The sequence below is a fragment of the Leptonotus elevatus genome, chromosome 3, assembly GCF_054856555.1.
Source record: "Leptonotus elevatus isolate MCC_2025b chromosome 3, RoL_Lele_1.0, whole genome shotgun sequence".
Classification (NCBI taxonomy): domain Eukaryota; kingdom Metazoa; phylum Chordata; class Actinopteri; order Syngnathiformes; family Syngnathidae; genus Leptonotus; species Leptonotus elevatus.
In genome coordinates, this window is record NC_141241.1 from 7262789 (window position 1) to 7286159 (window position 23371).

General features: G+C 40.0%; 2 protein-coding genes across 2 annotated transcripts in view; one reads left to right on the forward strand and one right to left on the reverse strand.

Moving 5' to 3' along the window:
• Positions 1-1326: 1326 nt before the first annotated feature.
• On the reverse strand, positions 1327-10788 carry larp6a (La ribonucleoprotein 6, translational regulator a). Its single transcript, XM_086071354.1, has 3 exons — positions 9943-10788; positions 4486-4684; positions 1327-3112 (listed from the first exon to the last, which is right to left on the reverse strand). Exons 1-3 carry the CDS (start codon positions 10659-10661, stop codon positions 2021-2023), a joined length of 2010 nt encoding a protein of 669 aa, XP_085927480.1. The 5' UTR covers positions 10662-10788; the 3' UTR covers positions 1327-2020.
• lrrc49 (leucine rich repeat containing 49) overlaps positions 9964-23371 on the forward strand; it is a 31143-nt gene continuing 17735 nt past the window's right edge. The window contains 8 exon segments of the mRNA XM_086071353.1: positions 9964-14983; positions 15305-15367; positions 15475-15541; positions 15645-15803; positions 15886-15988; positions 16280-16483; positions 16647-16713; positions 20273-20416. Of these exon segments, the coding sequence (XP_085927479.1) occupies positions 14921-14983; positions 15305-15367; positions 15475-15541; positions 15645-15803; positions 15886-15988; positions 16280-16483; positions 16647-16713; positions 20273-20416 (870 nt within the window). The 5' untranslated portion in view covers positions 9964-14920.

Genomic DNA, 23371 nt, shown 5'->3' on the forward strand with positions numbered 1-23371 from the left:
ACGACCTTCATGACTTTAATAAAAAACAAGCCTTACTTTTAAATATCATCAAAACTTTGTTTGAATGATATTGACATATAATGCTAATGATATAATTGTATAAATTGGAGTGGATGAATGAGCCGAATTCTGCTGAGAGAAAAGTGGAAAATTAGATATAATAGTCCAAGGGCGATGAGGAGGCGGGTGAAACGTTCCCCTATTATCCCTCAATCATGATAATCCCATTTAATCACAGCCTGGCAATTACATACAACATCCCCTAATGAGAATGATAGTGTAACCATGTGGTAATGATGTCTGACCCAAAAAAGAGCAGCATTTTTTAGGCACCAAAGAGAACAAAAATAGTATTTTTTTAGTTTTCATTTTCAGTCATACTGTTCTTACTGATGCAAAATCATTGGTTATGATCGACCTCAATGGACCCGCAATCCACATGTTCCGTTATCGTCAAAAAGCATCCCGCGGTGTGTGTCTCGCAGTTGCCATGGTGCGTTCGGCGCCTACCTGAAGTTGTGGAAATTGCAGTCTATGAAAAGCCGACACCGCTGTCCATCGTCTGGACTATTTTTGTCGCACGTATGACGCTAATTGAAGGACTGTGTGTGGCTTTCTAACAGTCTTGACAAAAGAAGCTAACTTTCATATTGGTGACTTTCGAGTGACTAGCCACACGGTCATTACGTGACAAATGTTTACGTAACAATATCCAAACGTCATATGAACCTGCGTAGTTATATTGTGGGGATGTTGGTAATTAAAAAAAGCTCACAATAATGTATAGAAAACTCATAAAAAAGAAAAGAAAAGAAAAAGCTCATATTGGAAACAAAACCACAGCAGTGGCCAAAACATTCCCAATTAAAATTTAACTGCATTAATAAACTAACCACCACAGGGTGCTAGAACTGCACAAATGGAATACAACCACCTATTTCAAATATATATTGCTTTTAATATTGTGACATGACGATATTGTGGCAATATTGTCCTTATCGTTACATCCGTACTATCTAGACTAAAAAACCGTATCTACTCTCTGATCTACTTCCTTAGTTTAATGACGCCACTGTGCTTCCATTTCTTCTTTCTGAATAGAGCCAAGCACAGCAGTGACTCGTGCTTCGAAAAATAACCAACATCAAAATATCTGGTGAGGGCAAACATGTTTCAGGCCTGCTGGTGCAGCCGAATGATTTCTCATTTCATTCAAACATTCTTGTATGACAACTCTGGATTCCACCTCTAATCACTTCCACAGCTGAGTCATCATGACAGCAAAAAAAAAAATGAAAAAAAAAAGGCCACAAGCAAAAGCATAAGTGCAGTTTCAGTGCTTTATTTGCACAATAGGATTTGCACTGTACAAACACCCCCAGCTCAGGTGTAGAAGAAAGAACCCAAGAGCATCTCTTCTTGCCCGACCTGAGCATCATCCCCCGCCCTCACTCCTCATGCCAGGGAGAAATAAAGCTTCATTTAAAAAAAAATAAAAATGAATAAATAAAAGCAGCGACTTGCTGAACAAATATACATGGCTAAAGGAGACCCTCCCAAGTGCCAAAAGCAGATGTGAAATTAAATTTAAAACGTCTAAATCAATAGAAATGAACTGTCTAGTCTTTGATAGAGAGTATGGCCTTGATTTAAATAGCATGTAAAAATGCTACAGAAAAAAGGCATACGGTGATTTCCACATACACATCAATACACCATCCGAGTGTGAAGTTTGTACACGTTAAGACAGAACACTTCGATTTAAAAACAAAAGAGGGCAGGAAAATAACCCAAACAGAGCTCCTTTGACGTTTTCACATGGCTGTAAGGGAAGTTCTTTTGAAGCAACAAAATAATTTAATCCACTTAAATTCTCATTAGCAAAGTCCTAATGTCGCCAAGTCAACACAAAATTTTGTATAAAAATAGAACAAGACACTCAACAAAAATAGATCTACAGTGTCAAATAAGAGGCGAGGGGGCCGCTCAGGTTTGGTACGAGCAGGATGCTTTTCACACGTTAAGTCTGGGTGGCGGTACTTTTTCCCCTCTCGGCCAGTGGCCCGCAGTGGAAGCCGCGGGTTCCGTCGGGGCCCCGCGGGAGCCTGGTAACCCCCGGGGGCAGGCCGTCCGCATTCTGGATCTTGCGGCCCAACATGGGGCTCCCCACCGGGCTGCTCTCCTGCGAGGCCACCTGCTTGCGCCTCTGCACCCACGGGCTGCCCGACGGCGTCAGGCTGCTATCGGACGAGTAGTCGGCCCAGCGGCGGCCCGGTTCGGGGCTTAGTCGGCCCTGGCTGGCTAAGGGAGATTTTTGAGAGTGGGGGGATTTGCGTTGGGCGCAGGGACTGGCGCGGGGGCTGGACCACGGGCTGCTGCGGGGTGACAGGTGATTGTTCTGGAAGGCAACACCTGCGGCCGTGGGGCTGAGCTTGTTGCAGGATTGCGACTTGCGGGCCGGCCGGGGCGACGTGGGAGTGCTCTCCGTGTCCGAGGAGCTGCAGGCCGAGTCGTCCGCGTGGTATTGGAGCTCTCGGACTCGGCTGTTGAGCGAGCGGCTTTTGCGCATCCCCGTGGAGGGCACTTCCTCGCTGGGCCGCTCCTTCTGGACTTTCTTTTTGGGAGGTTTGGTGCCGATCAGGACTACCTTCAAACCCGATGAGCCGCTCCCGCCTTCCTCACCGCCGACAGCCTCGTTGGCTTTGATGGCCGCTTCCACCTCCTCAAACTCAACGATGGCGCACTCCTCGGTGCCCAGCTGGGCGTAACGGCCGCTCAGCCTCTTCAGGTCGGCCGGCAGGTCCTTACCGGGCTTGAGGACGCGGACCGACGCGATGGCGCCGTATGTCCCGAAGGCTTTGAGCAGCAGCTTCATCAGCTGCTCCTGCTGAGCGGCGCCGCTCTCGCATTCTCCGTTCTCCGTGAGTTGTGCCAACTCGGGCCATCTCTGCAGCTCGCTCAGCAGCAGCATGCGGCTGGGCAGTGACTCGCTGGCGAAGACCGGCACGGCCGTCTTGCGCCGAACTTTTCGGCCCTCGTCGTTGAGCTCCAGGAGGTTGGATTGCCTCAGGGCGAAAGCGGTTGTTCTCCAGTCGCGAGTCAAATGTTTCACCTGGAAAAACAAGATGCTCACATTACTTGTTGAAACTACGAGATGTAACTTTTCAGCAAAAATAACCTAGGTATCAATAATTGCAGCACACTTCATGGCGATTCGATACCGATTAATCCCGATACGAATCTATAAATTGATTATTGCGATATTTTTTTTTTTACTCAAATTTAGAAAATACTAATCAGTAAACTTGTACACTGTAAGATTTGTATGAAAAATTATTAATTTATCTGAAAATTCAGGCTTATAACTGAGCCACTGTATTTAACAAAAATGTTGCAGTCTGTTTCATGTTTGAACAGCACTGAAATAAAATATTAAGGCTTAATGTTCCATTAATATAACATTCTTCCATGCTTAATGTGTGAATCCTAACCCTAAGTAAGACGTTTTGTTGAATATTCCCATAAAGAATTGATTTTTAAAAATAGATTCATATATATATATATATATATAAATAATAATTTTCTAATATTTGTGTAGTGTATTTTCAATTTTGGTTAAAAAAGTAACATTGTATAAAGATTGGGGTGTCAAAATTAGTGCATTAATTTTGAGTTAAGTTTTTTTAACGCGCGATTAATGACCGCCCCTGACTTGGAAAGCAACACAACAGACACGTCCACGTCAACATTTTGCAGTAATAAATTTTATAATAATGCATACATTTGTGGTCACTTGGGTCAAGTTGTATTTTACAATTTTAAAAATGTGCAGAATTTCACAAGTTACTTCATGTTAAACATTAGCTAGCTTTTGATATGAAAAGAAAAATGCACTGGGATGTCACCAACGTCTTACAAATGCAATTATGCCATCTAATGGCAAAAAAATTATCTCAACACAAATCAATATCACACTTTTTAAGTTTAAGTTAATTTTTTTAATTTTAACTCAATTTTATGAATTATTATGAAATTACTGTATCAATAACTAAAATATATGTGATATGTTTAACCAAATGTATTTTTTTTGTGTGTATAAAAGTCTGTTCCCCAGACTACAAGTAGTACAAGTATTTTCCAAAGAAAGTATTTTTCCCCGCAAAGCCATTTTTTCAACGCATGGTCATTTCCTGAGACATCCGGGGACTTTTCTTTTGCGACGTCACAAGACAGACTTCAAACGAAGTGAGGATTTTTCTTTGCACAAAAAAAACATAACTGTCTAAACACAAGATGACTATACTGATAATATCAGCAAATCAGCGGACCGTATAATACACGAGAACAGAAAAAAATGCTTATTTTATCTCATGTTCTTCTATGTTGTATTTCCCCTCAATAGATTTGACACATTTTTCATGTAATATTTCCTTTTTCTATTCCACCCCCCTAATAGGATATTTTTTTCATGACAGCCATGGTTACCTTTTTGAAGGAGGTCAACAACTTGACACTGACAAAGCCCAGCTTGTTGCGGCGCACGTGCTTGAGCAGGAAGGCGTCATGCTCCAGGTTTTCGTCTGACAGGTAGTACTCGATCTGGGTCACCAGCTTGTTGATAAGGTCTGGGTTTGGGGGCTGCCAGCTCTCCTCCTCCAGCTCCCCGCCGCTGGTCCCGGCACCACTGGAGTGAGGCAATACAATTGTGTCGTTATGGCAAGGCTAGACAATCCCTATCCATGTCAATCAGACCTTTTGCTGTTCTACTCCGGTCCTATAGGTGGAGGTAATGAGACTTCTGTTAAAAACTGGGAACCAAATAAAATACAACAGCAGAACTTCATCTGCTGGATTTCGAGAGTCGCTGCAGTGAACAAGGGGGGCTTAAGCCTCAGGTTTTTTCCCCTTCCGATTTTAGGGGTTTATACCCAAGTTTAATAGAAATTTGGTTCTGTAACTTTTAAGTCATAAACTGCCCAATGAGCTAATCATTCAAAACATGTCAACAAAGACATAACATACTGATATGGGCGGCATGGTGTGGTTAGTGCTTAGCGGTTCCTGGTTTGAATCTCAGCACAGTTTTTGTGTGATTACTATTTCTTATTGCATGTATATAAAATTTTTTTTAATCTTCTGGCATTTTTTGGGGCTAATGTGTATTTTCTTTTTAATGCATTCCCCCAACCCCCAAATTATACAGGAGAACATTAAATGAAATGATGTCATTGGTGTATTTTTCCTATAATACTTTTGTATTGTTCCAATATTTTTTTTAGGTAATGTTTTTTGTATTTTTTTTTTCCAGTTTTCTATTATTGTCTGTAACCTACAGATATTTTTCCCAATATATTTGTTATCTAAAGTTCCATTTTATTCTTAATTTTAATTTTATTATTTGTAGTATTGCTCTACAAATTGTGCATTTCCCCTATATATATATATATATATATATATATATATATATATATATATATATATATATATATATACACACACACACGAATATATACATATACACACATATACATATATACATATCTGTATTAATCTAATGTGTTAGTACATTGAAATATTTTCTGATATTGCTCTGTAATATTTATATTTTTCTTAATTTTCCATTTTATTCCTAACCTTTTCTATGTGTCTATTCTAATGGTTTTGTAATTTTGGTGCTCTATTTTTGTCCTAATATTTTTTTCTAGCAATCTAGTCTGAAATGTTCAAACACTACTCAAAATACGCTTTATTGTTACCACCGTTTATTTCCATTATTTCCCAATTGCTACTTTAAACAAATGGAAAGAACGGATTGCATTGTACACGGCAACTTACGATTGTTGAACGTTCTGGATCACAACATGTACTTAACTGCATGTGTGGGAAAAGGGCTCTCCCACTTCCTACATTTTACATTCAACACAATCAGCTTACAAGTCGCTGGCAGAATTATATTCTCTCGCATAAACCCCCACCCCAACGCTCCAGCGAGACCGTCAGTCACAGGTCTTGGTGCAAAGACCTCTCCATCTAAGAGATGCACAGTCCCAATCTTCCCTCAAAGAATATGCAGCTAAACTCCTTCCTCACCCCACCTCTAGGGGAATTTTAACGCAAAGTCTCATACAAATAAGCGGTTGAGAATTGAGGGTGGCTTGAATGATTTTTGTTGGGATGACTCATCGCCTTCCTCCGCATCCTCTCTTTATCCCCCACCTCCCTTCCTCCCCCCCTCCCTCCCCTAGCTTTCTAGCAAGCTGACCGCACAGCTGGCACAAGCCCTCATCTTGAAATGACAGCCGTGCAAGCCTCTTTGACGAGAGGATGGCAACATGAATCAAAACTGAGAACAATAACGGTGGAACCTCCTACATCCAACAATGTACATTCCAGAGTCTCCCTTAGGAAATAATACAAATTGAAGTGTTGGACAAAGAAACTGCCAAACTGTTCACAAATTCTAGCTGCGTGTTTTCTTCTTGTGGCACTTCGAATTAGCATAAATTCAACTATGCTGTTTTTGTGCTTTTTCTGAAATGCCACAAGATGGCGCCAACGTGCTAAGGAATAGGAAAGTAATAATTGGTGTCAAGGAAGTACTTTGTGGGGATTAGAGACAGAGTCCTCTTGCAAGTAGTTAAAACTTGTGCGAATTTGACCCCACCCTAAAAAAAAATGCCACAAATTTTCTATTAGACAAGATGTCTTCTTCACACACTTCAATAGTCCTTGGCACTACATGTAGCTCCCCGACTCACTTTCAAGTGGCCAAAGCAATACATTGAAAAGAGGGCTTGAAGTGAGTAAATCGAGTTGGAAATTTTGGGATTATCATTTGTTGTATATTTACAGTTTAAACTATAAATAAGGGCAATTGTAAACCTGTTTGGCGTGGTGTAATTACTTGCGTTTTTTTCACTACTCTCAACAGGACTTCTTCCCCATCCCTCGCGTATAAATAAAAACTGCATCCTCTGTTACAGGATATAAAGCAGAAACCAGGCGGTCGGCAGCTACCAGTCATCTAGTCTCCTGTCGCCCGCTATAAAGACAGCAACGTGACAACACAATCGCAAAGTGCTTTGTGTGCCACAAAGCCATCAGGGTGTGGCCACGTTTTGCGCTCAGGCAATCCAGGTAAGAACTTCTCAAGGGCTGGGATAAAAATAGACGTGCAGTGACGCAAGGCGGGGTGGAGGTTCAGATTAAGGTGAAGGTATCATCCTTTATATCCCTCGGGTGTCCGATAGTCTGGTAACACCGAGGCTTGCAGTCTACAAGGAGCGCTTCCCGCCAGCCTGGCTCGGGCTGTCCTCGACTGCGAGAGGATTTTACACGCTTCCATTGCCTCATGCAAATAAGCTCTACGTTGGCTGCTGTTGCCGTGCCAACACCTGTTGAGAATGTGGTTTTACTGGAGCGAGAAAGCCAGGAAAATCTGCCCGTCTGCTTTTTAGCTCTTTCCTATTGAAACAATGGGCTGAGAAATGACAACTCTCAGCTACAATCATTATTAGTAGTGGCTCCATTGATAGTGATACTGTACTTCATACTGGTGGTTAAGTGCATTCTGTCCACCCAGATGGCCACTCACTCGCGGAGTCTTGAGGAAGTCATGTGGTCAAAGTGCTTGGTTTGATTGGCTCGAAAACAAGACTTATTGTCAACATGTTGTCACTTTACCCATGTTGTACTGAGAAACCACTTTTGTCGTAATAAGTTTTACTTCTGGTTTTTACAGTTTCTATCTTTTTTTTTCTTTTCTTTTTTTAAAGTTTTGGGTCTTTTTAATGGCAAAGGACTTGCTGTCTATCATAATTTGCAAAGGTAACTTTAGTTGTAACACGCTCTCTGTACATATATGAAAACAATGGCATTTTCTAGCATAGAAGTGACTCCAGCTTGCCCACGCCACCAAATGCCTTATTAACTCATTTACTCCCAAAAACATTTCAAAACGTTCTATTTTAAATATTGCCGTGGTCCCAAAAAAGTATTTAAACTTTTTTGTTTGTTTTTTTATGCTAGAGAATACAGAAGACTTTGATGCAGCCTCTGACCTGAAGAGGTCGCTTAAAATAATGGTAGTTATTAGAAGAAGAAAAAAGCCAGCAGGTGGCAGCAGAGTACAAGAAATCAACCAGGGCCATGTTGCAACAAGCTCCTTTCCCCAGTGTTTTGAACAGGTTTGTGAATAATGATTAAACTTAGCTATATTCTAATGCTAATTGCTGCAAAACTGAAACAGATACAAATATACTTTCTTTCCCTGATGAAAGAATATACTCTAATCTTTATTTTGGTACGTTCCATGTTTTTATAGCAATAGAACACAATATTCTGTGGGCCTTTCAAAATCCATTAAAACAGTCGGGAGCGAAGGGGTTTGCTTCAGTGAAAATGGCTGGGAGTAAATGAGTTAATATTTTTATTATTATTCTCATCATCAATTTACGGGCACTTCAGCCATGTTGTGCTGAGCAGCCATGACAAAGATGCTCAAACCACTTTTGTCGCAATAAGTTCCACAAGGATAACATGGGGTACTTTGTGGATCAATGCACGTGGAAATTCCTCCATATTAAAAAAGCCTTATGTCAGAACTCTAAACTTTTTGAAAGTGAGCTACCAGTTTGGTACACGCACCTGAGATAACTTGCTTAAATGACCTTTAATGATAATTAATGACATTCATCTGTGGGAAGACACTGAACATGTTACCAATATAACAAGGTAGGAAACGCTGTTTACATTTTCAAATGATAATTTTTACAATGTTCCATCACTGGGGAGGTTTTTATTTATTTTTTTATAGAACAGGTCCGCAGGCTACTCGTGGTCCTTGGGGGTCCTGGTATCTGTGGGCACCACTTTACTGACACCTACCTCATACATATGAAATCAAAGGCATTTTCTAATGTAGAAGTGAGTCCAAATGCAGCTCACTCACACTCTCAAATTTGATCAAAATGGGAAAAATGTCCTTATTAATGTCAACTTTTGCCACTTCAGTCATATTGCGCTGAACAGCGAGGACAGAGATGTTGCAATAGGTTCCAATTCTGGCTCTGTGGTTATAATGTCTCTGACAATACCACACCATAACATTACATTTTGGTTATTTTTAAAGCAATGGGTGCCACCTCTATTAAATCAACTGTTTGAGTCAGATGGACAGTGGACACCCACACAGAGTTTAGGAGAGGCCACGGTTGCGCAAAACACAGGCTGGTTGCATTTTTTTTCTTTTACCAATGTCATCTTATTGCCATTGTCATCTTATTGTTCTGTGCGGGCCACTTTTGTTGCAAGAAGTTTCACTTCCAATTTTATGGTTCGTGTGTTTATGCCTTTACTGGCATCCCCCTAAAAGATCGTGTGGGGAATTTCTCAGTTTTTTTTTTTAAATGTGCAAGGAGCTTGTTACATATTAAAAGCAACTTTAGAAGAATGTGTCATGAAATATATTGTATTTTCTAATGCTTGCCAACCCTCCCAAAATGAGAACAGAGTTCTTCAACCACAGTAGATGTTCTAAATTAACAAATTATTATATATTTTGTATGTTTAAAAACCAAATATGTATGTTTAATGTTATGTCTGTTCCTTCCCTGCACACACCACAAACCAGCACAAATGCCCTTCCAGCTTGTTTGCATTCTTAAAATGCAAAAAGGCAGATGAATGAGTTGGTTCAAAAACTGCTTACTATCAAGAGTGCCCTGAGGTAAATTGGAGGAAAACGAGGTTTAATTCCCATTCAAAGCTCAGCCTGCGTTGGGAAACATTCAGCTCCAACTATTGACAAACCAGATGAGCCCAATTGTGAAATAAATAACATTTAAAACGACCAAAAGATTGGGTTTCATCTATTTTACCTTACGTCAACTTTAAAGTGTCTCGTGTGTATGTGTGTGTTTGTGTGTGTGTTTGATGACCTACCTCGACTTGTCGTGCCTGCCGAATTCATCCTCGCTGCAGCTGCCGCCGATAAAGTCGACATGCCCGGGCGAGAATACCTCCGGCTCCTCGTCCTCGGCCGCCTGGATGGCCACCGTGATGGTCACCGTCCCCATCTCCTGCGACAGCTGGTGGTGGTCCACGGTGATGACCTCTTCGGACGAGTCGGGGGAGCATGGGCCGGGGCTCGGGCTGAGAATGGGGCTCGGACTCGGGCAGGGGATTCCCGCGTCCGCGCTCATGTTCTCCCCCGAGAAGGTGAAAGCGCCTCCGGAAGCCGAGCTCGAGTCAAGGAGGCGAGCAGGACGCGACGCCGATCGACGGCAACTCTCGCGGAGGAGGACCCACGGAGCTCCCAAGACGCGCTCCACGGCTTGCCACACGACCCCGAACCAGATCCGAGCGTCCGACGGAGCGGCCTGCGGAGCCGGCGAGGCGCCGCCTGGAGCGGGAGAGGCCGACGGGCTGGAGGAGGCGGAGGAGGAGGAGGCGGCAGCAGCAGCAGCACCACCACCGTGTACCGCCGCGGCTACTGCAGCTACTTCCTCATATGCAAGAGGCTTTGTGGCTCGGAAGCGAGCTCTGGGATTGGGCCGTGGCGGCGTCTGTTCGCACTCACTGGCCCACAAGCTGACACAAAGCCAGGAGGGGGGCAGCAGGAAGGAGAGGCAGCGCATGAAGGCGTTTACCAGAGCGTGCATACTTTATATATTTAATTATATTCATACCCAGTCGTGCATAAAAAATGTTGTTATTGTGATGACACGCATCCGACTCACTAACTCGTCTTTAAATAAGGAGGAAAAAATTCACGCGTTACAGCCTAATTAGGGAATTGCCGTGACAATGCACGAGGTAGAACTGGGGGCTACTAATTGGATAATAGGCTTGCAGCCTGTCCTGGCACGCAAGTGAACCTTCAGGAAAGGGGGCGTATTAAGGTCAATAGTGCCACTGTAGACTAGTAGGTAGGTTCGTTTTTTTGTTTTGTTTTTTGTTTGTCTTCCAATCATTAAATCTTAAATGAACTGCATGGTGTACAAGTGGTGAACACGCCTGTCTCACGGTAAAAAAAATTTTTTAAACCCATCGTGTTTACTAATTAGCGAATCGTCAAAGTAACGTGGTGGTTTTCAGTAAATAAATAAATGAATAAATAAATAAATGATTAAATAAATAAATAAAAGTAATCAATCATAAGATGGTGCTACATTGGGGCTAGGGGGTGCTATTTTGTTTTTCTATACGTGCCCAGTTTTTGACTCGTGATCAGTCCAAGGCTTTCCAAAGTCAGCTGGGATAGGTTCCTGCTCACAAAAAAAGTTATTCTAATGAGGACAAGTGTGAAAGAAAATGGATGGACACATAAATTAATGTACATCTCTTATAGAGTCAATCCCCTTTTGACCTACAAAAAGTTACATGACTGTAGATAATAATTAAAACGTAGATCGGCCACATATGTTAATATATGGTGTGTCTATTTGTGTTTTGTTAGTTTAGTTGTCAGGAATCAAACCTTAGTTCAGGGCTAGGCAAGTTCGGTCCTGTAGTCCTGCATGTTTTTGATGTCTCCCTCCTCGAACACAGCTGAGAGGCTCCTGCAGAACGTAATTATGAGCTGATGATTTGAAACACCTGGGTTATAGGCAGGAGATATCAAAAACATGCAAGACTGCGGCTCTCTAGGACCAAACTTGCCTATCCCTGCCTTAGTTGCATTGCCTCACTCTATTTTTTATGTACAGTAAGTATATCTTCATAAATCCCTCTATTTTCTTCACCGCTTGTCCTCACAGGGGTCGCGGAGGGCGCTGGAGCCTATCCCTGCTGGCTTCGGGCAGTAGACTGGGTACACCCTGAACTGGTTGCCAGCCAATCACAGGGCACACAGAGACGAACAACCATTCACACACACTCACACCTATGAACAATTTGGAGTGTTCAATTAACTTAACATGCATGTCTTTGGAATGTGGGAGGAAACCGGAGTACCTGGAGAAAACCCACGCCGGACTCGTTTTCACGTCCTCTGCACTGCGAGGCGGACGTGCTAACCAGTCCACCACCGTGCCGCCCACAGTATATCTTATATAAATAAATAATAATAATAAATAAATAAATACAAATAATAAAAAACATTGGATAAGGCTGCAAGATCAAACCATCAATCGTTGTCATTTCTGTGGGCTTTAGGCCTACAAAAATTTATTTGACTTGGAAAGATCCCAAATACATCTTTAAGAATTTTGGTTAGTTCTGCAAAGGACATGGATTGTGTATATTTGTAGGTTTCCAGGGCAAAGATTCCTCTTAAATTGACTCATGAGCGGGTCAAGGGACAGCCCATTAAATCTCAAGAGAGTGTAACATTGTGGAAAAACCAAGTGTATCTGCCTTACACTACACGTAGTTTATTTCCATTGGTTTTGAAAGGGTTCCAGGTTCAAAACTAAAACCTTATGAGTAGGAGTATATTGTAAAATAAATATATGCCATATTAATCATACAAATAATTAATTTCCGCAAGTGATCAAGGACTTGGCTATGTGGCAGTTAAACAAAGCGCCCACTTGACCCTTGAAATAGAAGGGTTTTGTCCAGTTGTTCCCATTTTTATTGCCGGCGGAATTGACCATTTCGCTTTTCAAAGCTCGTTTCTCGTTCTTGGCCCAACAACAATGACAATCACTCATAATAGTTTTGTTAGCTGTCACCATCCCCGCATGAAGCAGCCCCATACATTGGCAAGCGAGGCTCACAGCTGGTGGGCAGTCTGACTCATTCTCTGCACCACATGCCGTACACACTGCTCCACATTGTGTGTACAATGTAACATGGGGAGTGTGGCAGAGATGTGTGTGCGTGTGTGTGCGTATGAGTGATTGGCAGTTCTTGATGTCGATTATAGAATGGTTTTACCCCCCAGTACACATATATTTCCTAGCCTTAACACCAAGCCTAATCATGACAAAATCCAAACTCAAACCCAACAATGACTCTCCAACCTAAAACCCAATGACAAACCTTAAAGATAATACTACTGCCAAAAAAAAAAAAAAAACCTTAGCTTTAACGCATTAGTTCTAAGTTCTAAAAAAAATACCAAAAAGCATCTATAGAATTATGCAGTTTGAACCTCAACAGCGTGCTTTAACATAAAAAATAATAATCACCAAAGACGACCCAATGACCAGATGCACATACTGTACTTCCTTTTATCTCTAGTGGCTAGCGTCAATGTTTTCATAGCGCTCATCCTTTGGCTCACTGACCTTTCCAAGCCAATTATGTAATCTTGGATTCCTGGAAAAAAAGAAAAAGAAAAGAAGCAACAACCGTAAAATGAGTAAATAACTGGACCACCTGAAGGTTTCAGTCAAGCTGTGACCTTTTAACCTGTTTCTGTGTTTGCTAGATGTTATACAAAGTACAAAAGAATAACCACACATCTCAACAAAATAATGAAATGTCACAGTTGTATTTTTAATAAATGTTTAAATGTCAACCCTTCGTATAGCTATAGCTGCACCGTGGGACACTTAATAAATGAATAAAACGCATGGCAAAGACAAGCACATGTTGCATGTAAAAAAAAACAACTTGACAAATGAATAGATTTAGCGCCTTCAATGGCTCAGTGCATGTGCCGAGGCTTGAAGAAACAGCTGGAAAAGATATGTGGTACTCAGCCATTAAGGCTCCTGTCATACTAACGCTTGACAGAATGACAGGCAGCATATATTCTGTACTATACAGTATGACACAGTTGTGCTCATTCATGAATAGATTATGATAGGCTGACTGTCTGGGTTGTGTCTTTATCTGGACATCTTGTTCCAAAGGAGGCAAAAATACATGTCACAGTCCATTATAATTACACTTGTTATTATTTTCCAATTACTTCAAAAAGACAATGGGTCCATAACGATTTGTATTCAGGCGCAGGTCCAAACAGTTCTATTGTGAATGAAAAGATAAGAAGAGAAATTTAATTCCTATAACAAACTATCCATCCATTTTCTTATACGCTTATGCCTCACAAAATTGTACTGCATATTTTTTGTCTCAAAGGAGAAAATAAGATAGGAGGTTTACATGATATTAGGAATGGATGGGTAGGATTGTACAATTTATGCTCCACCTTGACTAAAATGTTGAAAAGTGAAAATAATTTCTGTTATCCACACCTTTTTTCCAGCGTCTCACCTGAATTTAACAAGTTTTCCTTCAGACATTCGCCACCCCTTCACAATTTTTTTTTTTTAGTTTAATAATACAACTAGCTAGCTAACAGAAATCAACAAGTGTCTCGTCCTTTAGTACTCTGGTATACTAGTTTGCAATTGTGCATATCTTTGCAGTGTTGCTAATTTTCTGCACGTTGTTTAGTCCTGCATAGTGTTCCTGAAAAGTCAGAGGCAGAGTTGAAAGGTCATGTGAAGAAGCGTATAGTTCATGTCACCACATGTTTGTGTGCGTGTAAGCGTCCATATATATTTTTTTCAATATCCTGCTGCATTTTGTCAGTAGTGTGTGCACTGGGTTTATTTTAGATGTACCTCTCTCTTGAGAAAAGTGTGACCAGACTAATTTGTTTTGGTTTTATTAGTTGCCAGTCAGCATAAATAAATTAAAATTTAACAGCCAGCTGACTAATGAAAATCATATTTTCCAGCTGAATTTTCAATTTTTAGTGCCAGTTTCTCATTGATTAAAAAAGAAAAAGAAAAAGGAATACAGGAAGTGTACGTTACCAAGCAACGCCACGCATGTTGCTATGGCAACGAAACTTGCTTATTCGTGTCTCGAAGTTTCGAAGAGTCGGGAGAAGAAACAGGATCTACAACCACGATAGAAAAAAAGAGAACATTTCTTGTGCCGTTTGTTTTTTTGTTTTCCTTCCGTAGGTGAAAGGAGGTCCATGCTAGCCTAGTGCTAACAAAAGCCGGCTACGGAAATGGAGTCGGAGCGCACACGGAAACACAGAAACGACAATAACTTGTTGTTTCTCACACCCATGGTTAGTTATGCATTTCGTGGTTTGTTTTGTACTTAATTTAACAAGAACGTTAATGAGTCAAAAGTTTTCGTTTCTTCTACACTCACGTGACGTGTCAAATTGGTAATTGCATTTAAAAACGTAAAATCTAATGAAACAATTTAAATACTCATAACCTGAGATTAATGCTTTAATTGTATGGTTTAATTTTTTAAAGCAGCACTAGCGGACTCTGTGCAAATAATTAATTTCATGTACAATTTTGTCAGAGATTGTTTCTGTAACTAATAATAAAGCACAGTAACAACATTATTTAAACCAGGATGACCAAACTTCCTGCAGGTTAACAGCTGCAAGTTGCGCCCAAAGACAGGCAAATTGCTACCAGGGAGAGGCCAGCGAATGGTGAGCCACCCAGAAGGGATCACATTGGAAGACGTCCAAATTAGATAGTGAAAATAATCATTTTTAGCTGTCAAATGCATTGCTAATCATTGTTTCACGTTTTATAGGTCGCCTCTCATGATTCTTTAAAGGACAAATCTCTGAATTTTACGGCAAGAAGTCCTCCTTACCCAGGTACTAACTAACCAACCACCCATTTTACCACCTACCTTGAGAGAGTGAAAGGCTCCTGGCCTCTATGTGGAAATCACTCCTATTTGATGTGATTACTCTCCAGATTCCCCATCTCCCCATATAGAGCCACCGATTAGTGTCACCCCCTGCAGTTTGCCTATAGTTTCTTTTACGACCAACGAGGTCCAAAACAAATCTCACAGGCCAACTCACAGTGCCGGGGCCAGGTACTACCGCACCACTTCTCACCCCAAGTCAACAGGTGAACAGCACTGAGAAGAATTGTCATTTTTATGAAAACTTTGATTTTATTTATACTGCACATATGTTTATGTCTTGTTCAGATGGTTCTGGAGTATATCATTTCAATGCCACCTCTGGTTTCCCCACCATTCACTTTCACTGGGATGATGCAGCATCAAGTTTGCATCGAATTGACTTGGACAGGTATTCATTGTTTTTAGTATTAGGTACAGTATTAGATATGCCTGCACTCAATAGTGAGATCCAAATGCAACAGCTGCATTCTAAATTCAGCCCTTAGCTTACTGAGATATTATTTTATTCTACCTACCTACCTACACCACTGAAAAGTGACCACTGAATGTACATGATGCTATTTTTTTAAGTCGTAAAAACAAATGTATCCACTAGGGCGCAGCAGATCCCTTACAATACTGAACACTTGTAATATTTGGGCGGGTGGCTTGAATCCACATGAATCTTTCTACCATGCAGCCGTTGCCTTGATGAGTGTCCGCAGCTGGGCGCGATGGACGACCTGCAAGTGCTCAACCTGCAGCACAACCGGATCACCAGCATCAGCCAGCTGTCACTCCTGAGGCAGCTCGTCGTCCTCAACTTGTACGACAACCACGTCACCGACATGAACGGCATTCAAGCACTCACTTCCCTCAGGATACTCAATTTGGCCAATAACAGGTAGTTTGTTATTCATAAGTAACACAATGTTAAGATAGATAGATAGATAGATAGATAGATAGATAGATAGATAGATAGATAGATAGATAGATAGATAGATAGATAGATAGATAGATAGATAGATGTAAATAGGAGTCTGCAATGTGGTGCTTCTCTGTTGCAGGATCCATAAAATATCCTGCTTGGACAACCTATCCAAACTCCACATCTTGGATTTGCATCACAATCAGGTACATCCTTCATTTTCCCTCACTGGATTAATCAGTTGTGTCCATCTATCCAGCTACACTTCATTAGTCGTCCTTCTCTGCCAAGTTGTCTTAATATTTGGTAGCCTAGCTGCTCATGTTTTGCTTTGCAGAGTTGCGCCATCATAAAACTGTGTTCAATGTTTGAAGTAACAGTCGTAACTATCAAATCAAGTGTAAAAAGTAGGCTAACCAATGTGATTAACTAATGTACAAAAATAAACAAGTTACTGTTAATAGGAATGCTTTTTAAAGCAATTGTAAATTAAATAATATTTTTCATAACTTTTTTCTTTTTTAAATGTTTTATAAAAAATATTTGTAGCCTTATTTTTTGCAGTAATGCTTTTTCATTTTAGTAATTTTAATAATTGGTAATGTTAATCAATTAGCATATTTATTTATTATATATATAAAAAAATAAATATTTTTAATGGTTAAAAAACCCGCCCCATCATATCCTCGATTACCTGTAACTTTGCAGCGTTTTATGTGTAAAAATAAGTGAGCTATAGTGATTCTTTTTGGTTATTTGAAATAATTGTAGTAATTTTCACATCATTTAATTATAATATTTTAAAATCTTTAAAAAAAAAAATTATAATAATAAAAAAAACTTCAAAACTGATTGGTTTTAATAATTTTAAACTATATTTTGAAAAATGTGTAATTCTTTTTTTGAATAATTGTAAAATACTGACAAAGTTTTATAAATAATTTAATATTTTCAAATATTTACATAATTGTTAATATAATGTAATATATGTGTATACTGTATATATATGTATGTGTGTATATATATCTATGTGCGTTTGGTGCTGGACAAAATATCGGGGCAAGAAAAAAATTTCAGTATATATATTATTAAGACTCCTGGGAATGATCTTAAATAGTGAAAAAAAAAGCACAATATGTATCATTTAAAAGCTGTCACCATGTTATGTCTCTTGCTTACGCCCACATGGACTTTCTCAGCGATCCGAGCCTGATTCATCCAACAGGCTATAACCTCAGCTGTGGGAACAATCACTCCCGTTGATCTCGCGGCAAGCTATGATGATGTCGTCCATTAATTGTGGTCGAAATCGGCTGTGTGAACATATTATACTTGTTTGTTTTTTTGCATTCCGCCTACACAGTCGTGCGTGGCGCACATACACACAAACAGGGCAAACAGGGTGAGACAAATCAAATAATGAGACCATATTCAACGGAATGGCACCGCACCGCCCACGCCGCACCTCAGGGGGACGCTCCCGAGCCCTCCTCGCTTTGTGCCGCGATGTTACACGAGCCACAGTCCGAATACATGAATAATTACAGCACAACACCACCTTTGAAGTTCATCAGCATGGTTTGTAGCTCATAATGTGTATTGGAAGAAAAACATTTACATATTTATATATTCTTATCACATATTGTCAGTTGTACTTCATTGAGAAAATAATATATTATGAAACATTATATTTGTTTAGATTATGAGGATTTGTGTTTTCGGACAAACAATTTTTGTTTTAATAATTGCAATAATATGAATAAATCAACTACTTTTAATCATTGCTTTAAAAAAATAACTTAAAGGTGCATTGCAGACTTTAAAATGTTAATGCTAAAGATCGTTCTACAACATGCAAACACCAGCAATGCCCAGATGAGTACAAAGAGCCCTGACTTTTTAACTGCGACTGCGCCTATCAGCTTGTATCTTACTTTTTACCGGTCATTCCACAGTTTCTTCTGTGGTGGAATGCTGGAGTGGCGCCAAGCACGAGCTTGACAGAGCGGCTGCAGTTACGCTTTAAGCCACAGGTGGCAGTCTTTTGTAGATATTTTTACAAAAAAATATATATATATATGTATATAAAAAATCAGTTTTCAATACATTTTCACAAGTGTAATATTATATAATAATATATGAAAACAATTTTCAAAAATTGCAATTCAAATAATTTAAACAGTTAGTTAAGGTTTACATATTTTAGTTTTTCATAATTGTATAATTAAAATAATTTTCTATTCTGTGAATTTTAATACTGTATTTCTTTTTTTAAGGAGCTTTAATAATTGTACACAAGTATTAATTGATAATAAAGACGTCAGTGAATAAATGTTTATAATATATGTGGTAAATATTTTTTTTACATCTACCATTTTAACCAGAATAAGCAAAAGTTGTAATATATATATTTTTTTCAATCAACTTTCGCCGATTGCATTTTAAAATCACTGGTTATAAATATAGCCATATTTTTTTTAAATGTATTTTAAGATATAGTTTATTAAGAACTTTTGAATAATTTTAATTTAAAAACAAACGTTTTTTTTGTTTTTGTTTTTACTTTTAGAGACATTTTGGGGTGTACAGTGAGTACAAAACAAAAAACACAACAGCAATAATATAACAGATCAATTAAAATAACCAATAAATAATAAATATTCAATAAAAACTTCCGGGTGGCAAACACCTTAGCTTTCTCTGATGGCACCACAAGTAAACAAACCCTTGCATGTCATATGACCACGGAAGAGCAATTGAGATTTATAATTTTTTTTTAGCAGTTACGTGAGGTAAATTGCTTGCAAGGGATATGGAATGCCGGCTGTAATGTACATTTCAACTAATAAGTTGATGGAAATTCAGCCACAGATAATATGATTATTGAGTGCCTGTGTAATTAATTGACTTTTCTGTTGCTCGGATTAATGGCACTGATCTGACTCAGCCTCAGCAAGGTAAAATATATGAAACAGATGACGTTAATTGGTTTTAGTTGGTCATCCTAGTATCATTGCTATTTGTCAAAGCAAGACAGAATACATTTTGAATGATGACAGTAAATCTCTAAAAGTTGTTATCCATCCTGTACGCACACTCGGCCTCGATGACCCAGAGCCGAGCATCAAATCTGACCTGACACGTCCGAATAGCGAGTAAGGCCACAACGCTTTCCACTCGGCCGCTTTGACTCGAGCGCTTCCACGACACGCTCCGCTCACTTTGAAAAGCCAGGCCCCTCGGAACCATCCCCGTCTCATCAATTCTACTTGTACTGTCAGCATTGCGGTGCGTGGGTGGCGGAGCGGCCCGACGCTGAGGCGCCCCACAAAGATGCCGTCATCGTGAATTACACCTGCAGAGCACGTTATCCGTGTGGCGCCTCTCATTTGACAGTAACGGCCATCATGAGATAACATAGCTGCTTTTACGGCGGCACGTTGCCAAGCCTTCAGTATTGTATGTACTGTATTATTTATGTGAATATTCAGAGCCGTGTTGAAATCGAGTGGCTCAATTTACGTGACTGGCGCCAAGGCCTAGCTTGAGAAAAGATGCTTGAATTAGTTTACGTTTAAATTCAATTATAAGTCTTTCACAGCAGCCATTTTGACATAGTAAATAAAGGGCACATACAGTTAGCAAATGAGTTAGCAAGAATAAAATCACTTTGATTTTATTATATTACAAAGTGCTTTGCCATTGTTGACTTATTCGGCCGTTTACACGGTGGTTAGTGATCATTACCTTTTGTCTCATGAGCAGATCAGCAAGATGGAGAACCTGAGCCATCTGACGGAGCTGCAGGTGTTGAACCTGGCTGGCAACAACATCTCCCGAGTGGAGAACCTCCATGGCATGAACTGTTTGATGGAGCTCAACCTGCGACACAACTGCATCTCTTTTGTGGTGAGGGTCCATCATTTATATGAAATTATAATTTTTTAAATTATTATTATTGTCTTTTACAAACCAAAATAATTCTTTAAGAAACACCGATGAACATTCAATATACATTTTTCTTAAAAAATACGAGTAAATGGGAAAAATAACAACAAAATATTTTTGGGGGAAGAAATCCAAGAATTTGCGGGTGACAAACTGTGAATATGCATCAACTGTAGTTTTAAGTTGTAATATCACCATTCACCACTAGATGGTGACATGGCTTAATTGGCCGGGTCGTATACTGCAACATGAGTTATCCTAATAATATTTAGCAGATTTCGAATAATATGCAGGACATAGTACCTTAGTAATATTACAATTTTGAGTGAGTTGATTTTTGTTCAAAATGAATTTTTGCATTTCATGATGGTTTCCTGTTCAGCAGTTTTGTGCCGTCTTTGAGTGGTAGTTTTTTGTGCACTGAAGAAATAGATAAAAAGCACAGTATGTTTGCTTCAAACTATTTGTTGTTGGGTTAGTATAGTGGAACTTTCATACAAGCATTGAAAAATGTATTAAGAAAAATGAAATTTATTAAGAGCACATTATTTTTCACATATGTAGGTATTTTGTCCTTCAGTCTGGGTAGGAAGGGTGTGGCCCTATGTGGCCCCCAATTAGCAATGATGAAAAATTGTGGCTCCAATTATCAGTTAATGAAAAAAAAAACAGCTAATGAATGCACCAAATATTACGTGATTGTTAATAATGTACAATAAATTCTCGGCCAGTTAGATTATAGAACAGAGCAGGCAGCATGTGGCCTGTGGGCCACACTTTACCCACCCCAGCGCTAAAAGTTCATTGGTGTTCATGTCATGGCCTTGGCCCTTTCACACACTTCTGTGAGATCACTTTGGAAATTTTATCAAATCTGTCCCTCTACCGTTGCTGCGTACGAGACGTTAGCAGAAGCTTCCCAGTTCAGTGCATGAAATCGGATACTGAATAACAAGAAACTTACTTCCTTGGGTTTTTTAATCTTCTAAACAGGAACACTACATGTCAGGACAGGCCTATTAATTTTGTACTCAAATCACTAGGGAACTTTTTCTGCTTTTTGGTGAAGAAAATCTATTTGGAATCCAACATTGTCATCTGGAATCTGTACGCATCTCTCACCATCCCCTCGAGAACTGCTTCCATGTGCTAATGATAGGATGCGATATTTCACGTGCTAATGATAGGATGCGATATTTCACTTGTACAGGTACAGGTGGGAGTTGGGGTGGTGGACTGGAGTAAACAACATTCTTCCACTTGCGCTGCTTCTGCTCAGCTAGCTAGCTAACTAGATAGATAGCTCAACAGCTAGCTAGCTAACTAGATAGATAGCTCAACAGCTAGCTAGCTAACTAGATAGATAGCTCAACAGCTAGCTAGCTAGATAGCTAGCTAGCTAGATAGCTAGCTAGATAGATAGCTCAACAAATAGATAGATAGATAGATAGATAGCTCAACAGCTAGCTAGATAGATAGATAGCTCAACAGCTAGATAGATAGATAGATAGCTCAACAGCTAGATAGATAGATAGATAGCTCAACAGCTAGCTAGATAGATAGATAGCTCAACAGCTAGATAGCTAAATAGATAGATAGATCGATCGATCGATCGAAAGCTCAACAGCTAGCTAGCTAACTAGATAGAGAGATAGCTCAACAGCTAGCTAGCTAACTAGATAGATAGATAGATAGGACTCTTGAGGAAAAAAAATGTGCAACGTTTCACTTTATCTGACTTTTTAAACCACTCTAAACCTGTCATTGACACAAGAGCAAGGCAACAGTCATTTGTCAAAACGTTTGCTGTTTTCCCTTCGCCGTCAGGTGACTCTTTCAATCTGAGAATCCCCGTGACGGAGTGTGTGTGAAAGAACGGCGGCATTGATAGATAACGTGAGACAAAATGCAGCAGCATCACCCAGGGGCATTCTGGCTTTAATGACGCTTGAAGACATGGAAAAAGCAATCCTTAAGGATTGAGAGCGTAAAAAATGTTAAACAATACGGGTTAGCTTTGTTGCAAATCGCTCGGCTTGAACAGTTTTTGCGTGTGGTCTTGTCTTTGTCTGGAGAGATGTACATTAGCTTTATGTCTCGTTTCTAATGTCGCCATGAAATTTATCACAATTGTACTTTGCTAAACAAGCATGACGTTAGGAAAAGGGGAAGTACTTAGGTTGTATGTCCCATTTTTCACGAGGGGCTAATAAGATCAACAAGAGTGCAACCACATGTTTATAATGATATGTACACTGTATCTCCACATAGATCATTTTTATCTTGAATTACTAATAATTGCGTATAATTAAAGGTAATTCGAGCTAATTTGACAAAGGTAATCAATCAACCTAACACTTGTTTTTGTAAACAATTAAGACAGTTTAGGGGATCAGACTAGTGCACATGGAGAACATGTAAACTCCTACTTAAATCACATTTCATATTTTTCTATTGACGTACTGTATCCAGGCTACTGTGTGAATGGGACTGATTAGTGTTTTGTTGGTTAATACCCCAGAGAGGAGCCCCTCAAAACCCTGCAGGCACGTCTTCGCCGCGCTCTGTTTGCATGCCAGCGAGGCAGCAGCCATCACGCGCCGTCTGATGCTAAATATAGCCGCGCTGTCTCAAACTACATGATGTCATCGCTGAGCTGACGTGCCGCCTAACGACTGCCGACCAATCGCGGCGGCCCGCTTTTCGAACAACACAACCCCATTGATCACAGCCAATAAGCTCGTGGCGTGTTTGTGTTTGTCAGCTTTCTCTGGCTGACAGCTTTGGTTTTTTTACACGCACCCCAAGCACCTTGGCAAGCAAGCACCAAATTAGAGCTCATCACCTCTTTCATTGTCACATGCAAAAACATGTCACTGCCACGCTATGGATAGTAACTAGGCCTTGCTTAGCTAA